We start from the raw sequence: 15205 nt of genomic DNA, 5'->3' as shown, positions 1-15205 counted from the left end.
GAATGTATCCACAGCCTTCCCTATCACCATAAAGACTAGAAACTGCTTTTTATTATTGCAATGAGAGCACCAGTTTCCTGACATCTCCACTGCATGTGGTTCGACTTGCTTACTTGATCAAAGTTGAAGAGGACCAGGTAATGTGGAGCTAATTGCTCTGCTGGCACTGGTATGCATCTCTTGCAGTTGCAGCCTATTATGATCATGACTGCACAGACTGTTCTGCTGGGGGGAGGAGCAGTAGACTATCCTGCCTTGCGACGCAGAGTCAGGCAGATGGCCTTCTGATTTCTTTCAACTGAGATTTAGGAAGGCTTCAGCAGCCTGGCGAAGCTTTCCAAATACACTTCCTAACCGTAGGTGTTGGTAAACCCCTGGGCCCAGGTGATGTGGAAATGCAAAGATAAGCTGAACTGCAAGGCTAAGCACGTTCTTGCTATTTAGGTGCATTGTAGGCTGCTTTCAGATTGGCTTTATGCAGGCAAATGAAAACCCTGCCAAAGTTGTGCCTAACTGTAGGCACAGGAAAAGAAATGCAACAGCTATTACAGAACTACCCCACCCTCCTAAAATGCTACAGCATAGGTTTATGGTTTAAGGGAGCGGGGGGTGCTGTGGTCTAAACCACTGAGCCTCTTGAGCTTGCCAATCGGTAGGTCGGTGGTTCGAATCCGTGTGACGGGGTGAGCTCCCGTTGATCTGTCCCAGCTTCTGTCAGCCTAGCAGTTTGAAAGCATACCAGTGCAAGTAGATAAAAGGTACCCCTGCGGCAGGATGTTTCCATGCGCTCTGGCACTCGTCACAGTGTTTCGTACGCCAGAAGCGGTTTAATCATGCTGGCTGCATGACCCGGAAAGCTGTCTGCGGACAAACGCTGGCCTGAAGCGAGAAGAGCACCACACCCCATTGTTGCCTTTGGCTGGACTTAACCGTCCAGGGGTCCTTTACCTTTTTTTATGAGACAGTAGTTGGAAGTCCAAACATTAAATACATCCATGTGTTTTCCCACTCACAGGGGAACAGGTGCCAAACAGAATATAGGACTAACAGGGTGTGGAATGGGAGAAAACTTTGCACTGTACACAGTACAGACTCCACAAACAGTGCTGGGAGAATTCGGTTTGCCCAACCCAAATCAGGGGGCATACAGGGTGACAAGCTCTTCTTACCTGGCATCCGCTTCGCTGTAGTATTCCCTAGCAACAATGTCTTCAAAAAGCTCTCCACCAGTGACCCTAGGAAGAGATATAAATTCATGAGGATACAAGTACCCACTTTTCATTTGGAGGCTGTTAGAATTCACACTTCCTGCTCAAAGCAGATGGGATTCCTCCACCAGACTTTCTTAAATACTCATCAGAACAATTCACAGCAATCCAGAAACTATAAAAACTTGCTGCTTGGTGGGCATATGCACAGATTAAAGCCAAGCTATTATTTTAGCTTGATTTAAAGTGCCTATTATGCCTTCTGGTTGTACGCAAGATGAAAAGATTGAAAACATTGTCCAGGTCTGGAAAGCCACCTAAAACATTGCTTTGCTGAATGTCCAACATCATATTGGAATTGCAAACGTACTTCACCAACTCAGATAAGCCTATCCCCAAATAGTGGATTGAATAAACTTCTTCAGCACACCCACAAGCAATCCTTGCTTGTGTTTTTAGACCACAGTCCCCCAAACTTGGGTCACCAACTGTTTTTTATGACTACAACTCCCATCATCCCTAGCTAGCAGGACCAGTGGCCATGGGAACTGTAGTCCAAAAACAGCTGGAGACCCAAGTTTGGGAAACCCTGTTTTAGACTTATTAACTCCTGACCAAAAAAATGGTTCCAAGTACAAGGAAGTACTGGGTCAGGTTTATTTCATCAACTGCAGAGACAAATGTGATATCCCTGCAGTTGGCAAGAGCCTATTGCTCTGATTATTTTTGCTTTTATGATTGGGAAACTTTAAGGTCCAAAAGGACATATCATTGCCAGTATAGGGTGGAAGGTCTACTGACATGGTAGTGGAACTTGGGGTGTCTGCGCAGGTTCTAGTAAAATACACAGTGTACTATTGTGTGCAAAATTCATACATCATTTGGGTTTTAAAAACAACAACCCCACACACCCTTGAATCTGTCAACTGCTGTAGCAATGTCTGGAGGAACAGAAAGGGAGGAGAAAATAGAACACCTGAAGATGTATTTTATTTAGAAACTCCTTCTACAGCCCACACATTTTTGTCAGTGATGATGGATCAAAGTTAAACAGAAAGCACTTACAGATCAAAGACGAGGTAGTGGAAGCCTTCTTCCGAAATGCTCTCATGGAGCCGCACTGCAAACAACAAAAAGAGAGAGAACAAACTCAGCAGGAAACTGAGGAACAGAGGAAGTGAGGCAAAGTGTATTGACCTGGACCAAACAGTGTTCCTTTCACAAAACCGCACAACTGGGTTGTGGATTTGTTTGTGGATATATTTACATTCCCATTTGGTGTTGCTGTAGTGAGTTGTTATTCACTAATGAGCGAGTACCAACAAACATTTATACTGTATGTGTATAGTGCTTTAGAGTATTCAGAAGTGCACATGTGCCCTGAGTATTCTGTAAGACAACGCAGTAAGAAAGGCAAGCTTCATCTCCGTTTTGCAAATGGGAAACTGAGGCTCTCTCTCTCTCTCTCCTCTTTTTTAGAAGCCTGATCCAATCAGGGCTTTGCCAGTGGGGGGGGGGAAGGGGGTTTCCCCAATTTAAACTGCCATGCTGCAAAGCTGATATGAGACTTGTATGTTTTGCCCCATGCAAAATTAGCAGCTTCCACAGGCCATTTAGATCAAGGAAACCATGCTGTGGTAAAATCATCATTAATGGAGCTCTAGTCCAAACCTGCCAAGCAGGCCTTGCTGCAGTGACACTACGAGGAAGCAGCATTCCACAGAGGGGGGGATCCATATGTCAGATTCCCCAAAGGCCACACACAAGACATAATGTCAAGGTGAACATGAACATGGGCACAGATGCAAAGCGAACTAGTGCCACAGCACAGATCGAGAGGAGACACCCGCAGCCAGCAGCCAGCAGCAATTCTGCAAGTACAGGAGGAGGAAGAAAAGAAAACCTGAAATGGAAAAGTCAGGGCAAGGATTAGCATGTCTGCTGCTGCTGTAAACTGCTGAGGCAGAAGGAAAGAGTTTCATTGGGCATTCAAGGAGTCACCAGTTTTTGACAGCCCAAGGCAATGTGAAACAAGGGCACTTGCAAGTCAAAAGGTTAAGATGGGGCAGAGAACCTAAGGTGGAGCAGCGGGTGAGTGGCATGCAAAGGAGCACAGTAGAGAGGCATGGAGTAAAGAGCAGAATGGTGGCTTTGTGGTCACCGCTAGAATGGAATATTCAACAAGTAGGTCATCTGGACAATGTACAGCGGAAGAGCAACTTAATTGAAAACAAAAGCAGCATCTTCTCTCTGTGAAATTGCACTCCTTTCACTTAATTGCCTATTGAGCTCCAGCTCTTCTCGAACTGGAACAGTCCCAGTATTGATTGGATGTAGCAAACCAAAGAGGAAAGGAAGGAAGAAATGGAAAAGGGAAGGATGGAACAAAACATCTCCCCCCCCCCTCTCTCTCTCTCTCTCTCTCTCTGTGTGTGTGTGTGTGTAGATGAAAAGGGAAATGTTCTCTGTACAGACAGCAGAGGATGATGAAGAAGAAGAGGAGCCGCTCCTAACAGTTTGCTGGCTTGGTCCCCCTTTATGGGCAGACCCACCTCTGGATTTGTGCTTCCTCCTTTTTGTGTTTATTGCCCTGGAAGTGGGCACTGCAGTAGGAGAGGCTAGCAGACTCAGGTGGAATAGACCATTGGACCTCTCTTGACACCAGCCCCTTAACCCACTGTAAGAATTTTGTTAATCCCTCTTCCCCGGGGAAATCTGCAATGGGAGAAGGGGAGAAAGCTGAATTCAGCATAACCTACAAGATCATTTCTGCTACTCATAACACTACAAAGGGGTCTCATTCGGCTACCTAAGCAGTCTGTGGTATTGCAGAAGTTGGGAGTAAAAAAGCTTGCCCCCTCACCAGCAAGTGGGGCACAGCCTCCCCTGAATAGGCTTGAACCGCAGATTATCGCTTCAGCAAACACCTATGTCTGCCAGCGTCTTGACAAGCTGCAAGAGACTTTGCCTCCTGTGCAGCAGACTATTGAAAAGGTGGCATTGGGTGCCAAAGACCTGGTCACAGGTGCCATGGAGTCTGTGCAAGTCTCTGAAGCAAAGGGTACAATGTCAGGTTTAGTAGGTATGGCCCAAGGAGCTGCCCAGGGCAGCATTTTCTGTGTTGTCCCCCCAGGAATTTGGCACCAAAACCATACTTGGAGGCATGATTCTGGCCTTCCTTGCCCTGAATCACCATCTTCCAACAAGGCAGTGTTCCTCAGTCTGTGACCCTTGGGATGGTGAGGAGTTCCTGTGGCTGTCCATAGTAGAGGTCATGCTATGCTCAGCTTACCCTGGAGGAGGTGGAGCTAAGGGGAAACAGGTGCCATATCATCAGACATGCCAATGAAGTCATAGTCCTTGGAAGTGCCAGGAGTTTCCCCTGCTGCTAGCTGTGCAAGGAGAGGCGACACAGGCAATGCAGACCCACCTGAGCACTCCTGCACCTACTTGTGAGGAGGCAGAGCCATGGGGACAATGCTGCTGTTGCCCAACCCTTTCCATGGAGACCGAGGGCTTTGCCCTCCTCCTTCCGTTCTGGGAACAAAGGAGGTGGGGTGCAAGCCCAAAATAATTGTAGGGATAAAGAAGAAACAGGAAAAGAACGAAGTGGAACCAGAGGGTTTGGGGGAGAGGCTTGGAGGAACAAAAGACAGAAGGAAAGAAGACAGAAAGGGAAAACAGAACAAATGTAACAACCAATTTGGCTATGCACTTATGGAGCTGTAGCCACACCCTACTGAGTCCAGCATTAGCCAAGGAGAGGTGCTATTCCCAAGGTAAAGGAATGCCCTCCAAAAGGCTCTGGAAAAAGAAAAGTGACGATGTCCTCCTTTCCAATTCCGTTTCTTTAAAAGCACGTACCACAGTGAAATGGCAGTGAACGTTATGATACAAGAAGTCCTGGTTCAAATCCCATCCCATCTAGGCATTCACTGCTTGCCCTTAAAGCAGGCAAACCAGGATCTCAGCCTTCTGGCTGTGTGGTAAGACCACTATAACCGACCTTGCAGAGCTGTCACAAGGTTGGCTGAGAACGTATGTGAAGTTCTTCTGGACACCGCTGTCTAAAGGACTACCCTGTTTCTCCTAAAATAAGACATAGCCATAAAATAAGCCATAGCAGGATTTCTATGCATTTGCGAAATATAAGCCGTTCCCCAAAAAATAAGCCATACCCCGAAAATAAGCCATAGTGACGTGGTACCTCCCATTAAAACAGCCTGGAGAGGCGTGGCTATGCAGCGTACCGATGCGACACGGTTAAAATAAGACATCCCCTGAAAATAAGCCATACTGTGTTTTGTTGAGCGAAAAAAAATATAAGACGGTGTCTTATTTTAGGAGAAACACGGTATTTACCGCTATTCCTTCTTGGCATACTTCACGGAACGCAGCATTATCCTAAGTGGATTTCTGTGCTTTGGACTTTCCTCAGGTTGCATTGCTGCTGCTCCTCTCTGTGTGTTTTACGGTAGGCACACCTGCCCTGTATCCTCTCTCTTCAGAAAGACAATGTTAGATAAAAACCCAAGGGATTAGACCAGTACCAGGAGGTTCTGTTGCTAATGGACATTTACCTGGAAGTAATTAGTCAGCTCATTGTTATTTAATCAACAGGCTACATCCTGCCATAGTTGACTGTTAAGCCTCCCTTCTTTTGCAATACTCTCTGTCATAAAAGTGATTGGTCGCATTTTCCTTTCATCGTTTACAGATGGAAACGTCGTGTTCTGTGTCTTCCCATGGGCCTCCTTGATTCTGGTACCTTATATTTTCAAACTTCGCCACTGAGATTCTCAGTGAAAGAACTGCCCGTCCCTCCTGTGTGGTGTAGTGGTTAAGAACAGTGGACTCGTAATCTGGTGAACTGGGTTCGCTTCCCCACTCCTCTACACGTAGCTTCTGGGTGACCTTGGGCTAGTCACACTTCTCTGAAGTCTCTCAGCCTCACTCACACACAGAGTGTTTGTTGTGGGAGAAGAAGGGAAAGGAGATTGTTAGCCGCTTTGAGACTCCTTAGGGTAGTAATAAAGGGGGATATCAAATCCAAACTCTTTTTCTGTTCAGATAGGAAGCTCCATCAACTTCCCATTGAATTACCACTTATGGAAGGCGGACAATCACAAGAGAAACTTGTTTCCCCAATTAACAATTACCACGTTAACAATAAGGACATTTAAAAAAACTTTTTACAACCAGGGCTTCCTTGCAAAATAAAACTGTATTCCAACTCCATTTACAGTGTTCATATGTAAGCCTGGTTATAAACCACAGTTAAGGAAATCAGCTAGCTGTTCAGTCCAAGCAGTCCTCACTTTGCTCCTTCTTTCCTACAATAGGAAAACTATGGAGCGGCCGTCTTAGCGTTACATGCAAACAAGCATGCATGGTTGGATGGTTGGTTTGTAAAGAAAAGCATGGACAAAAACTTGGGTCCCTGTTCACGGTTTGTTTGGAGAGAAACAAACCATGAGTATTGGCTCACATATGACACTAAGATAGCTGCTCCATGGTTTGTTCTTTGCTCTAAGAAAGGAAGAGAAAAAAGCAGGGACTGCTCAGCTGCTTGCAGAAGTGTGCAGCTCATGCACCCACTAGTTTCCCCAACAATTTAGCTAAATTTAATGCAAACAAGGCCACTGAGAAGAGCTTCAAAAGCACAGCTCGAAAAGTGAGTGAATGGGCAACAGCATGGCAAAAAATAAATTCAGCGTGAATGGGTGTAAAGTGATGTACATTCATGTATACACTGGAGATCTGAACTGGCTACGCCTATCGAGGAAGAAGATACTTGGGTTCTGGTGGATAGCTCAATGAAAACCAGGGATATATTTTTTCAACTGGTACTCTCCAGAACTCAGTTCCGGCACCTCTCAGGTGGGCATCATTGCTATTATAAGACAACAAAGGAGGTGTTCATTGTGAGTTCTGCCACCTTTTTTTCTTTAAAATATTTTTTTTAAAAAAATAGCACTGATAAAAGCCAGCAGCTTTGAAACAAGCAAATTCCAAGCTAGGATCTGAAAATAAAACTGCCAATATCACAATGCCTTTATATAATCTATGGAGCAGCTAGATTTGGAATACTGTGAACAGTTCTGTTTGCTCACATCTCAGATAGGATAGAGATCTGGAAAAGGTATAGAAAAGAGCAAGCAAAAATAAGATAGAAGTATTGAAGTATTTTAGGTGTACTAGATTCAGAGAGGCAATTTGGGGTGCGGCGGGTTGGTGGTGGTGGTAAGGATGGCAGCAGCAGACAAAATTACTGCGCGGAGAGATAATGATTTTGCTCCCCTGTCACAGTCCTAATACTCAGGGTCAACCAATTAAATGGCTTGGCAGACAGACAGACATCCTTCTTCACAACCTGTACAGTTTATTAATCCGTTGTTATCATATTTTATTTTAACTGCAGTATGTTGTTTTGGGTTATTTGTAAGCAGAAAATGCCGACGGTACTAATGAATAATTAGTAAAATAAATCCATGCCTAATGCATCGGTTATCCTCCAATTCGTATTAAGCCTGCTGGCCTCCTTTCATCTTTTTTCTTTAAAAAAAAACACCACACACAACAATACCACACAAACCACCACAAAAACTTTGCCACCCGCCATCGCCTCCTCATTTTCAATCAGAACCAGTGCTCTCTTCCACCCTCGCACACCAAAACCTTGAGGTTCACAAAGACTCCCCCCCCTCTCTCTGTGTGTGTTTGTGTGTGTGTGTGAGAGAGAGAGAGAGAGGAAGAAGAAGAAATAGGCAGATTTCAATACTGTAGGAATCTCTCTGCGACATTTAGGCTGCTTAGGTGAAACAAATGCTGATGCAAATGGACAAGGCAGCATTGAAATGGGGATCTCAATTTCTTGCCCAGTAACTCCAGCACTCTTTCTTTCTTTCTTTCATTCTTTCTTTCTTTCCCCATGTCGTGTAGTCTCCAAATTGCTCTGGGGATCCTATTGCAACAAGACACTCTGTATAAACGCCAGGTACTCAGAGTCAGCACTAACCTCATCCCTGGGCACATGCCAGGCAGCCATTAGGCAGAATCTGCATCTCTCCATATCGGTAATGGCTCTCTTGCTGCCCCCATGCATTAGCTATGGGGGGTGGGGAGGCAGCTGCCCTACTGAACTACCGCAGCAAACTGAGTGGAGATGGGATAAGAAGAACAACCAGAATGAATTTACACCAGCCTACCTCCACCCACCCACCCCGCCCGCCAATCCACTGCCACCGTCCCCACCTCAAAATACTACACTCAGCATTAAGAATGTGCTGAAACTACAAATATAGAATACACATAGGCTGACAGACGGCAAAGTGAGTGCTATCATCACCAGCAATGCAACTGATACACACATTGACACAGATGGCCGCCACCCACTCGCCATTTTCCCCAACTGCTCATTATCCCAACACAGCCAGAAACGAGCATGGAAGAGGCTGTGAACAGCCCCGCCACATCAACAACACCCATTGCCAGCAAGACTCCCCACACACCAAGATACAGGTTCCCAGTAGGAGTTCACCGTTCAGCTTTGGCTGTCAAGGGCAGCTCAGCTTCCCACCCCCAGCTTCTCCCTAATTATATTAAAACGGGCAGAGTTTTGCTGCAGCTGCTAAGGCAGCTTCCAGAAAGACTTTCCTTTTAATTAAAAGTTTGCTATTAAAAAGCATTAGCATGTGTAATGCAAATAATCCTTTGTAAATCATCTGCTCCAACAGCTAATGACGGGCTTCGCTGGAGTGGTAACGGGTGACATAAGGATGGTTAGCTAACAGGACACCGCGGCAATTATTCACTAGTTCCTTGGGATTAACCCTCTTTCCCCGACCCAACACACACCCCAACCAACCGAGCCACACCAGGAGTTAAGAACTTCCTGTCTTCCATGCCAAAAAAAGATGCATTGCCTGCCTTCCCAAACTGAAGAAACTCATCCTGTTTTTCAGCAGATCCTTGCACATTAGAGATCCTTTGCAAAAGCAACCACTGGCAGCAGAAACAACCAAGACACAACTGAAGAGCCCTCTACTAAAAGGGGGGGAAATGGTCGGAGAATTTGGGACACCACTGAGGGTGGCAAAGGGGGAGTCAAGTCAGAATCACTGCTGTTGGTGTAAGGGGTCAGTTCCCAGCCAATCCTGCTTATTTTTGCTAGCCAGCCCAAATCAAACCAACATGGCTTGAGGCCCAGTTATTTGAAGGACTGCCTCTCCCAGTCCCTACCAGCCTGTGGCTTAAGATCTGCAGGAAGGTCCTGCTCGCACTTCCAGGAGAAGTTGTGGTTTGCAATGTAACAGTGCAGAGAAGGGCCTCCTCTGTTGTGGCACTCTAGATCTGGAATTACCTTCCCCTGGAGTTATGTCTCAGCATTCCCTCTGCTGTCTTTAGACATCAAGACAAATCTCTTTTTTTTTCAGGCCTCTGGAGATGCTGGTTTATGTGACATGTTTCTGCTGTTGGATTTCTGTTATATAATATTGTTAGTTTTAATACTTTAATATTGTATTGATGTGTCATATTTTAATGAACTGTTGCTTACCACCCCGAGAACCCGTGGGCTGAAGGGCGGGTTATAAATCTGATTAATAATAAAAACAAGAACAAAAGCATGTAGGGGTAACATTCTGGAGAATTGTAAAGGAAAGGGGAGGAGGTGCATTTTTCACCTCTAGCACCAAAATTACTTTTGGCCAGCTAGAATAGAATGCTACCCTTTCGAAAGCAGGGTGGACCTTGTAGGAGGTTCACTGAAAGACATTGGAACCGTTTGGGAAACAGCTTCCTGCAGACATAATTAACGAAATTATCACCTAAGAAATCATCCGTGGAAAAATACAGGGGAAAATAATTCAATTTATAATGCAGCAACTTTAGCAGACGCAAACATGATTCCAGGAGATTCGAAAGTTAAGAGATGCCAAACCTTTCCTTCCATTTGTTGTCTGTTTGGGTAGCTTTAGCCCAAGGAGCATCAGTAAGATATCATTAAAGTTATGGCACCAGTGTTTAATCAACTAACTGACTTAAAGCATTTTGATAAATTCAAAATATGCCCTGAATTAAACGAGGCAGATCTAAAACTTTCTTTGGGGGGGGGGGGGAGATACAGTGGTACCTCTGGTTACAAACTTAATTCGTTCCAGAGGTCCGTTCTTAACCTGAAACCGTTCTTAACCTGAGGTACCACTTTAGCTAATGGGGCCTTCCGCTGCTGCCGTGCGATTTCTGTTCTCATCCTGAGGTAAAGTTCTTAACCTGAGGTACTACTTCTGGGTTAGCGGGGTCTGTAACCTGAAGTGTTTGTAACCCGAGGTACCACTGTACAGTGGAACCTCGGTTTTTGAACGTCTTGGAAGCCGAATGCTGAAAACCCAGAAGTGAATGCTTCTGGAAGTTGAAAGGCTTCTGAGGGACGTTTCTCAATTTTCACCATAGACTTTGCTAACACCCCTTAGATCCTCGGATTTCAAATGTTTCGGAAGTCAAACGGTCTTCCGGAACGGATTACGTTCAAAAACCGAGGTTCTACTGTACAGTGGTACCTTGCTTTATGAACTTAATCCGTTTCAGAAGGCGTACTTTCTCATAGCAGCGGGGGACTCAATTTACAAATGGAACACACTCAACAGGAAGCGAAACATGTTCTTATTCCAAGGCAAAGTTCACAACCCAAAACACTTACTTCCAGGTTTGCAGCGTTCTTAATCCAAGTTGTTCATAAACTAAGCTGTTCTTAAACCAAGGTACCACCGTACTTACAAAAACTGTAGATGGCAGCCAGCATCTTACAAAGAAGCACATTCTCTCTACCATAAAATAGGACACATGTCTGTCCTAAAATAGTATTGTTAGGAGATTGTTAGTCTTTTAAGATGCGATGGGGCTTTTTACCAATTTATTCTATAAAGCAGGCTAGCATAGGTGCCTCTCAGGTTTTGTTGGTAAGTGCCCCAAATGTGTAGAAGAAATAAATACTGTGGAAACGAATGGTTTCCACATCTCTACTGAAATGGCCAAATGAGTGATGGAGGCCGCAGCTAGTGTTTCAAGCTTACGTTTCTTTAGCCTTTCTGACAGTCTCTTTTTCCTGGGAATGCCCAGCCAAAAAAAGATAGATGTTGAAAGTCTGCATTGCCTTCTCCTGTGGTTTTAAGGAAACCTTGTTTGCTGGCTGCAAGATTGGCAGTAAGTTCAGCAGTCCCATAAAATTTGGAAGGCATGAAGAGAAGCAATAGCAACCCAGAGATGCTGAGCAGTTGAGACATAACTTCTGGCAAAGACCAAGATAAGAAATTACACAGGAGCCCAAAGGCTCAATCAGAAGACAGATAATTCCCATACTAAGAATACAAAGATAAGTGGGGAAGGAGATAAGGAGGAAAAATAAGGATATGCAGATCCAAGAAAGTACTTGAAAGAAACCTAATTTCAATATGAAAGAGAGAGGGTGGTATCATCTGTGCCACCCAAAAGCTGCTCCTGTCCACCACCAGTTAAGAAGTTGAGCTAAAAAGCAGGAAAAAACCCGGACTCTTTAATTTTTAGGCAACAAAACTTATTAAGACCCCCGCAAATTAGAGTTCCAATGCACCTCCAATCTCACCATGCCAAATCTCCTACCCCAACAAGCAGAATTCTATTTACTATGCTCCATTGGCCACCCTCCTAAAACTTCCAAGAAAGGAGAATTCAAAACTTCCTCAAGCAACTTGTTCTGATATCTCCACCACATCCCCCAGCGCAATGTGTTGACTGGGAAGTGTTTTTGCAGAGGGGGAGGTTTGATACCAAGTAGGGGAGGGAATGAAGATTACTATTTTACCCTACAAACAACTCCTGGAACCATGACAACCCAGCCTTCTCTTCAGCAGCTGTGAGATCATTCCAAGGCACAACTATTCAAAGCAGGAGCTGGGAAAACAGCAAACTGTGTCTCCTATCAAAAGGGACTCAATAGCAGGTCCTGTGCCCTTCCCTCATGACTCCAGGTTCACACGGGAAAAATGGAGTCACCCCATGCAGAAAGCATGGGGCACAAACGCTGGCTTAGCATACTGGCATGCAAAAGTCCATTGATGTTGCTTTGCTAAGGGAGAAACTGGGGGCACGAAACTGAAGGATGTCAAGAGCCAGAGTTTTCCAAGCTGTTCTCAAAAGTTCTCTGCTTCTGAATCCATCTTAAATGCGGTTTGGACACTCTAAACTCAAGGAAGAGGCTCCATGCAAACTCTCAAGGTTGGAAAATGGATTCGTGCCTATGAATCACTCCCCCTACCTACAGAAGCACTGGTCTCTAAAATTGCATGTTATGAGTTTGGGTTATTGCTGCTTTCTGATTCCAGGTTCCACTTTACCCTCAGTGCCAATGAATGCTGGTAGGCAGAGGATTGGATTTTGACCAAGGTGGAGCTCACTTTGCACCAGTTACCAACTCTGAGCATTTTTCTCACAAGATTCTTGGTGCGATTACAAAAATTGTGAGGAGGGAACTCTGAGCTACTTGAAGGAAGGGGGGAAAACATGGAATTATAGAATTGTAGTGTTAGAAGGGACCCTGAGGGTCATCTAGTTCAACCCTCTGCAATGCAGTAATCTCAACTGAAGCATCCATGATGGATGGCCATCCAACCTCCGCTTTAAAGCCTCCAAGGAAGGAGAGTCCTGCAGGAGTCCTCACTGGCAGGAAGCTCTCCTGACCAGAGACAATCTTGAAGGGCCCAGCATGACATGGCCAAGCCATCAGGGACTCTGGGCTTCTAGAGAAGTCTTCTCCCTCTGGCTCCAGCTCACATTTGGATAGGGGTTGGTGAGGAAGTAGCACAGAGATTCCCTTTCTAGCCCTGCTTTCTAATCCAGAAATAAAAGAATGCTTCCAACATGTTGTGCTGTGTACACACTACTTCCCGGATCCACAATTAAGAAGGGCAACCTCATAGCTGGCAAAGTTAATTATTTTAACCTGCCATTGTGACAAGACATTTCGAAAAGGGTAGTCAAGGGACATTTGGGCCTCTTCCAAATGTCCAGAGATTATTCCCACCACCACTGTCTGGATATTACTCATGTCATTTGGAGAACTGAACACACACAAAAACCATGTACTTATTTATATGCGCTGTCATCTCGATATTACAAGATTAATTACACAGGGTCAGGAGGCACCCAATGTTAAAATAAAAAAAACATTAAAGGGTTAAGGGAAGACAGTCTCTCCCCTCTTCTCAAACCCACGAAACAGAATGTAGTAAAAATAATCTCCATTTGGATGGTGGCCAGCAAGAGAGTGCTCATGAGGAATGCAAGAATGAACTGGTTGCAAATCATACTTTAGTGAAGTTATCCACATAACGATGAATTTATCCCCCCAGACTTATTTGCAAACAATGCACTCAGCTTTTGAGCTGCCCTTCTTGATCCTTCCACAGAGATGGGTAGATTATGGTCCACTGGTTGATCACTTGCCAATCTCCAGCAAGTCGCTCCTAGCATCTGCTGGTTGTTGCATCATCATCACTGTTTCTAAAGAATACTGGATGTGGACTTTTAACTCCACCACCAATATAATTATTATACCCTAAAGTGGGGAAGAGGGTCTTGCGGCCTGTCCAATAGACTGGGTCAATGAAAGCTATAGTCTGGCAAAATCTGGAGAGCTACAAGTTCTCCATCCCTGCCCTAAAGCTAGGTATTATTTGCAGCCTGCTAATTGGAATGAGAAGAGTGTACATTTGCAGCTCTCTTAGCTGAACTCATCAGAAAAGATCGATCTATTGGTGCAGTCAACCCTTCATCTGAGTGGGTTGTTTTTTTCTGTTTTGCAGTGTTTTAATTTGCATGAACAGTTCAGAAATTACTTCACTGATATATACAAAGGTGAACATGCAGCATTCATATCCAGAGGTATGACTGTATATTCATAACTACTGTATATATACATGGGCTATTTATGTCTTCCTGTAGGTTAAAAGGGGGAGCTGGTGCGAACTGGTTTATTTGTGACTCAGGGCTGGGCTCTAAGCAGCAGTCTCTATTAAGCCAGGAACCAGTAGCTGTGGGTTGAAGAAGCCAACATTCAGAACTAAAAAGAAAACCAGGCTTGAAGGAGAAAACCAGGAAACAGAAGCAAATGGCAAGCTGAAAGTCAGGACCAAAGACAGCCAAAAGATACAGAATGCACCAGGGCACAGGAAGAGCTTTGTTGCTCAAGCAAGGGTTAATTGGAACTGGAATTTTATCATCTTTCCAGTCCAAGAGGGTCTAATGTAAGGTTACCAGATATTTTTCAATGAATCCGGGGACACTTTTCAACTTCCTACTAAATACTGTAGATGGATTTTGTCAGGGGATTCATTTGTAAATCCAGGGACTGTCCCCATCAAACGGGGACATCTGGTAACCTTAGTCTAATGGCAAGTCTGGGTGCTGGATGAGTGACCTGGAATCCTGGGCAATCACCCCCCACAATCACACTGTACTTCTGAGAGACTCCAAGTACCTCAAAAACATAACATGGCAAGCATAAATCTTACGGCTTTTCTCATGCTGGGAGTGGGGTGGGGGGCCTTCATTGCAGCAATTGCATGCCCACCCCTCGCAAGCTTTAATTTTGCAGGTGGGGAGGAGAGAAGGGGACTGTGACCTCACAGTTCTAAAGGTGCAACACGAGGTAAGGGACAAGGCAGTTGTGGGCACGGGGCCTAACAATCACTTTTTGTGGTAGGAAACTGCCAAGTCAACCACAATTTAAGGACTCCTGACCACAGGAGTTGTTCCAATTGGAATATAAGTATTAAATCTGTGATGCGAAGAAAAAATGGGGAAAGGAGAAACTGTAATACCCCAAGGGTATTTTGGCAAATGAGTCCCCAGAACAAAAAATGTGTTGAATCCTTAGATGTTGTTCTTGTATTTTCAACATCTCACCACTTTACGGTTCAACGTTTATGGTGCAAAGCCAGATTAGCCATTCTGCAAAGTAC

General features: G+C 44.8%; 1 protein-coding gene across 36 annotated transcripts in view; it reads right to left on the bottom strand.

Moving 5' to 3' along the window:
• The window catches only part of CAMK2G (calcium/calmodulin dependent protein kinase II gamma), a 156635-nt gene that overhangs the window by 70620 nt on the left and 70810 nt on the right, over positions 1-15205 (bottom strand). For all 36 annotated transcript variants that reach the window (XM_033148543.1, XM_033148544.1, XM_033148551.1 and 33 more), the window contains exons 4-5: positions 2274-2328; positions 1170-1235 (exon numbers count right to left, since the gene is read on the bottom strand). In XM_033148543.1, coding sequence (XP_033004434.1) covers positions 1170-1235; positions 2274-2328 — 121 coding nt within the window. The remainder of the gene's footprint in view (positions 1-1169; positions 1236-2273; positions 2329-15205) is intronic.

This window comes from Lacerta agilis, chromosome 5 (assembly GCF_009819535.1).
Source record: "Lacerta agilis isolate rLacAgi1 chromosome 5, rLacAgi1.pri, whole genome shotgun sequence".
Lineage (NCBI taxonomy): Eukaryota > Metazoa > Chordata > Lepidosauria > Squamata > Lacertidae > Lacerta > Lacerta agilis.
This window is presented reverse-complemented; position numbering and strand designations above follow the sequence as displayed.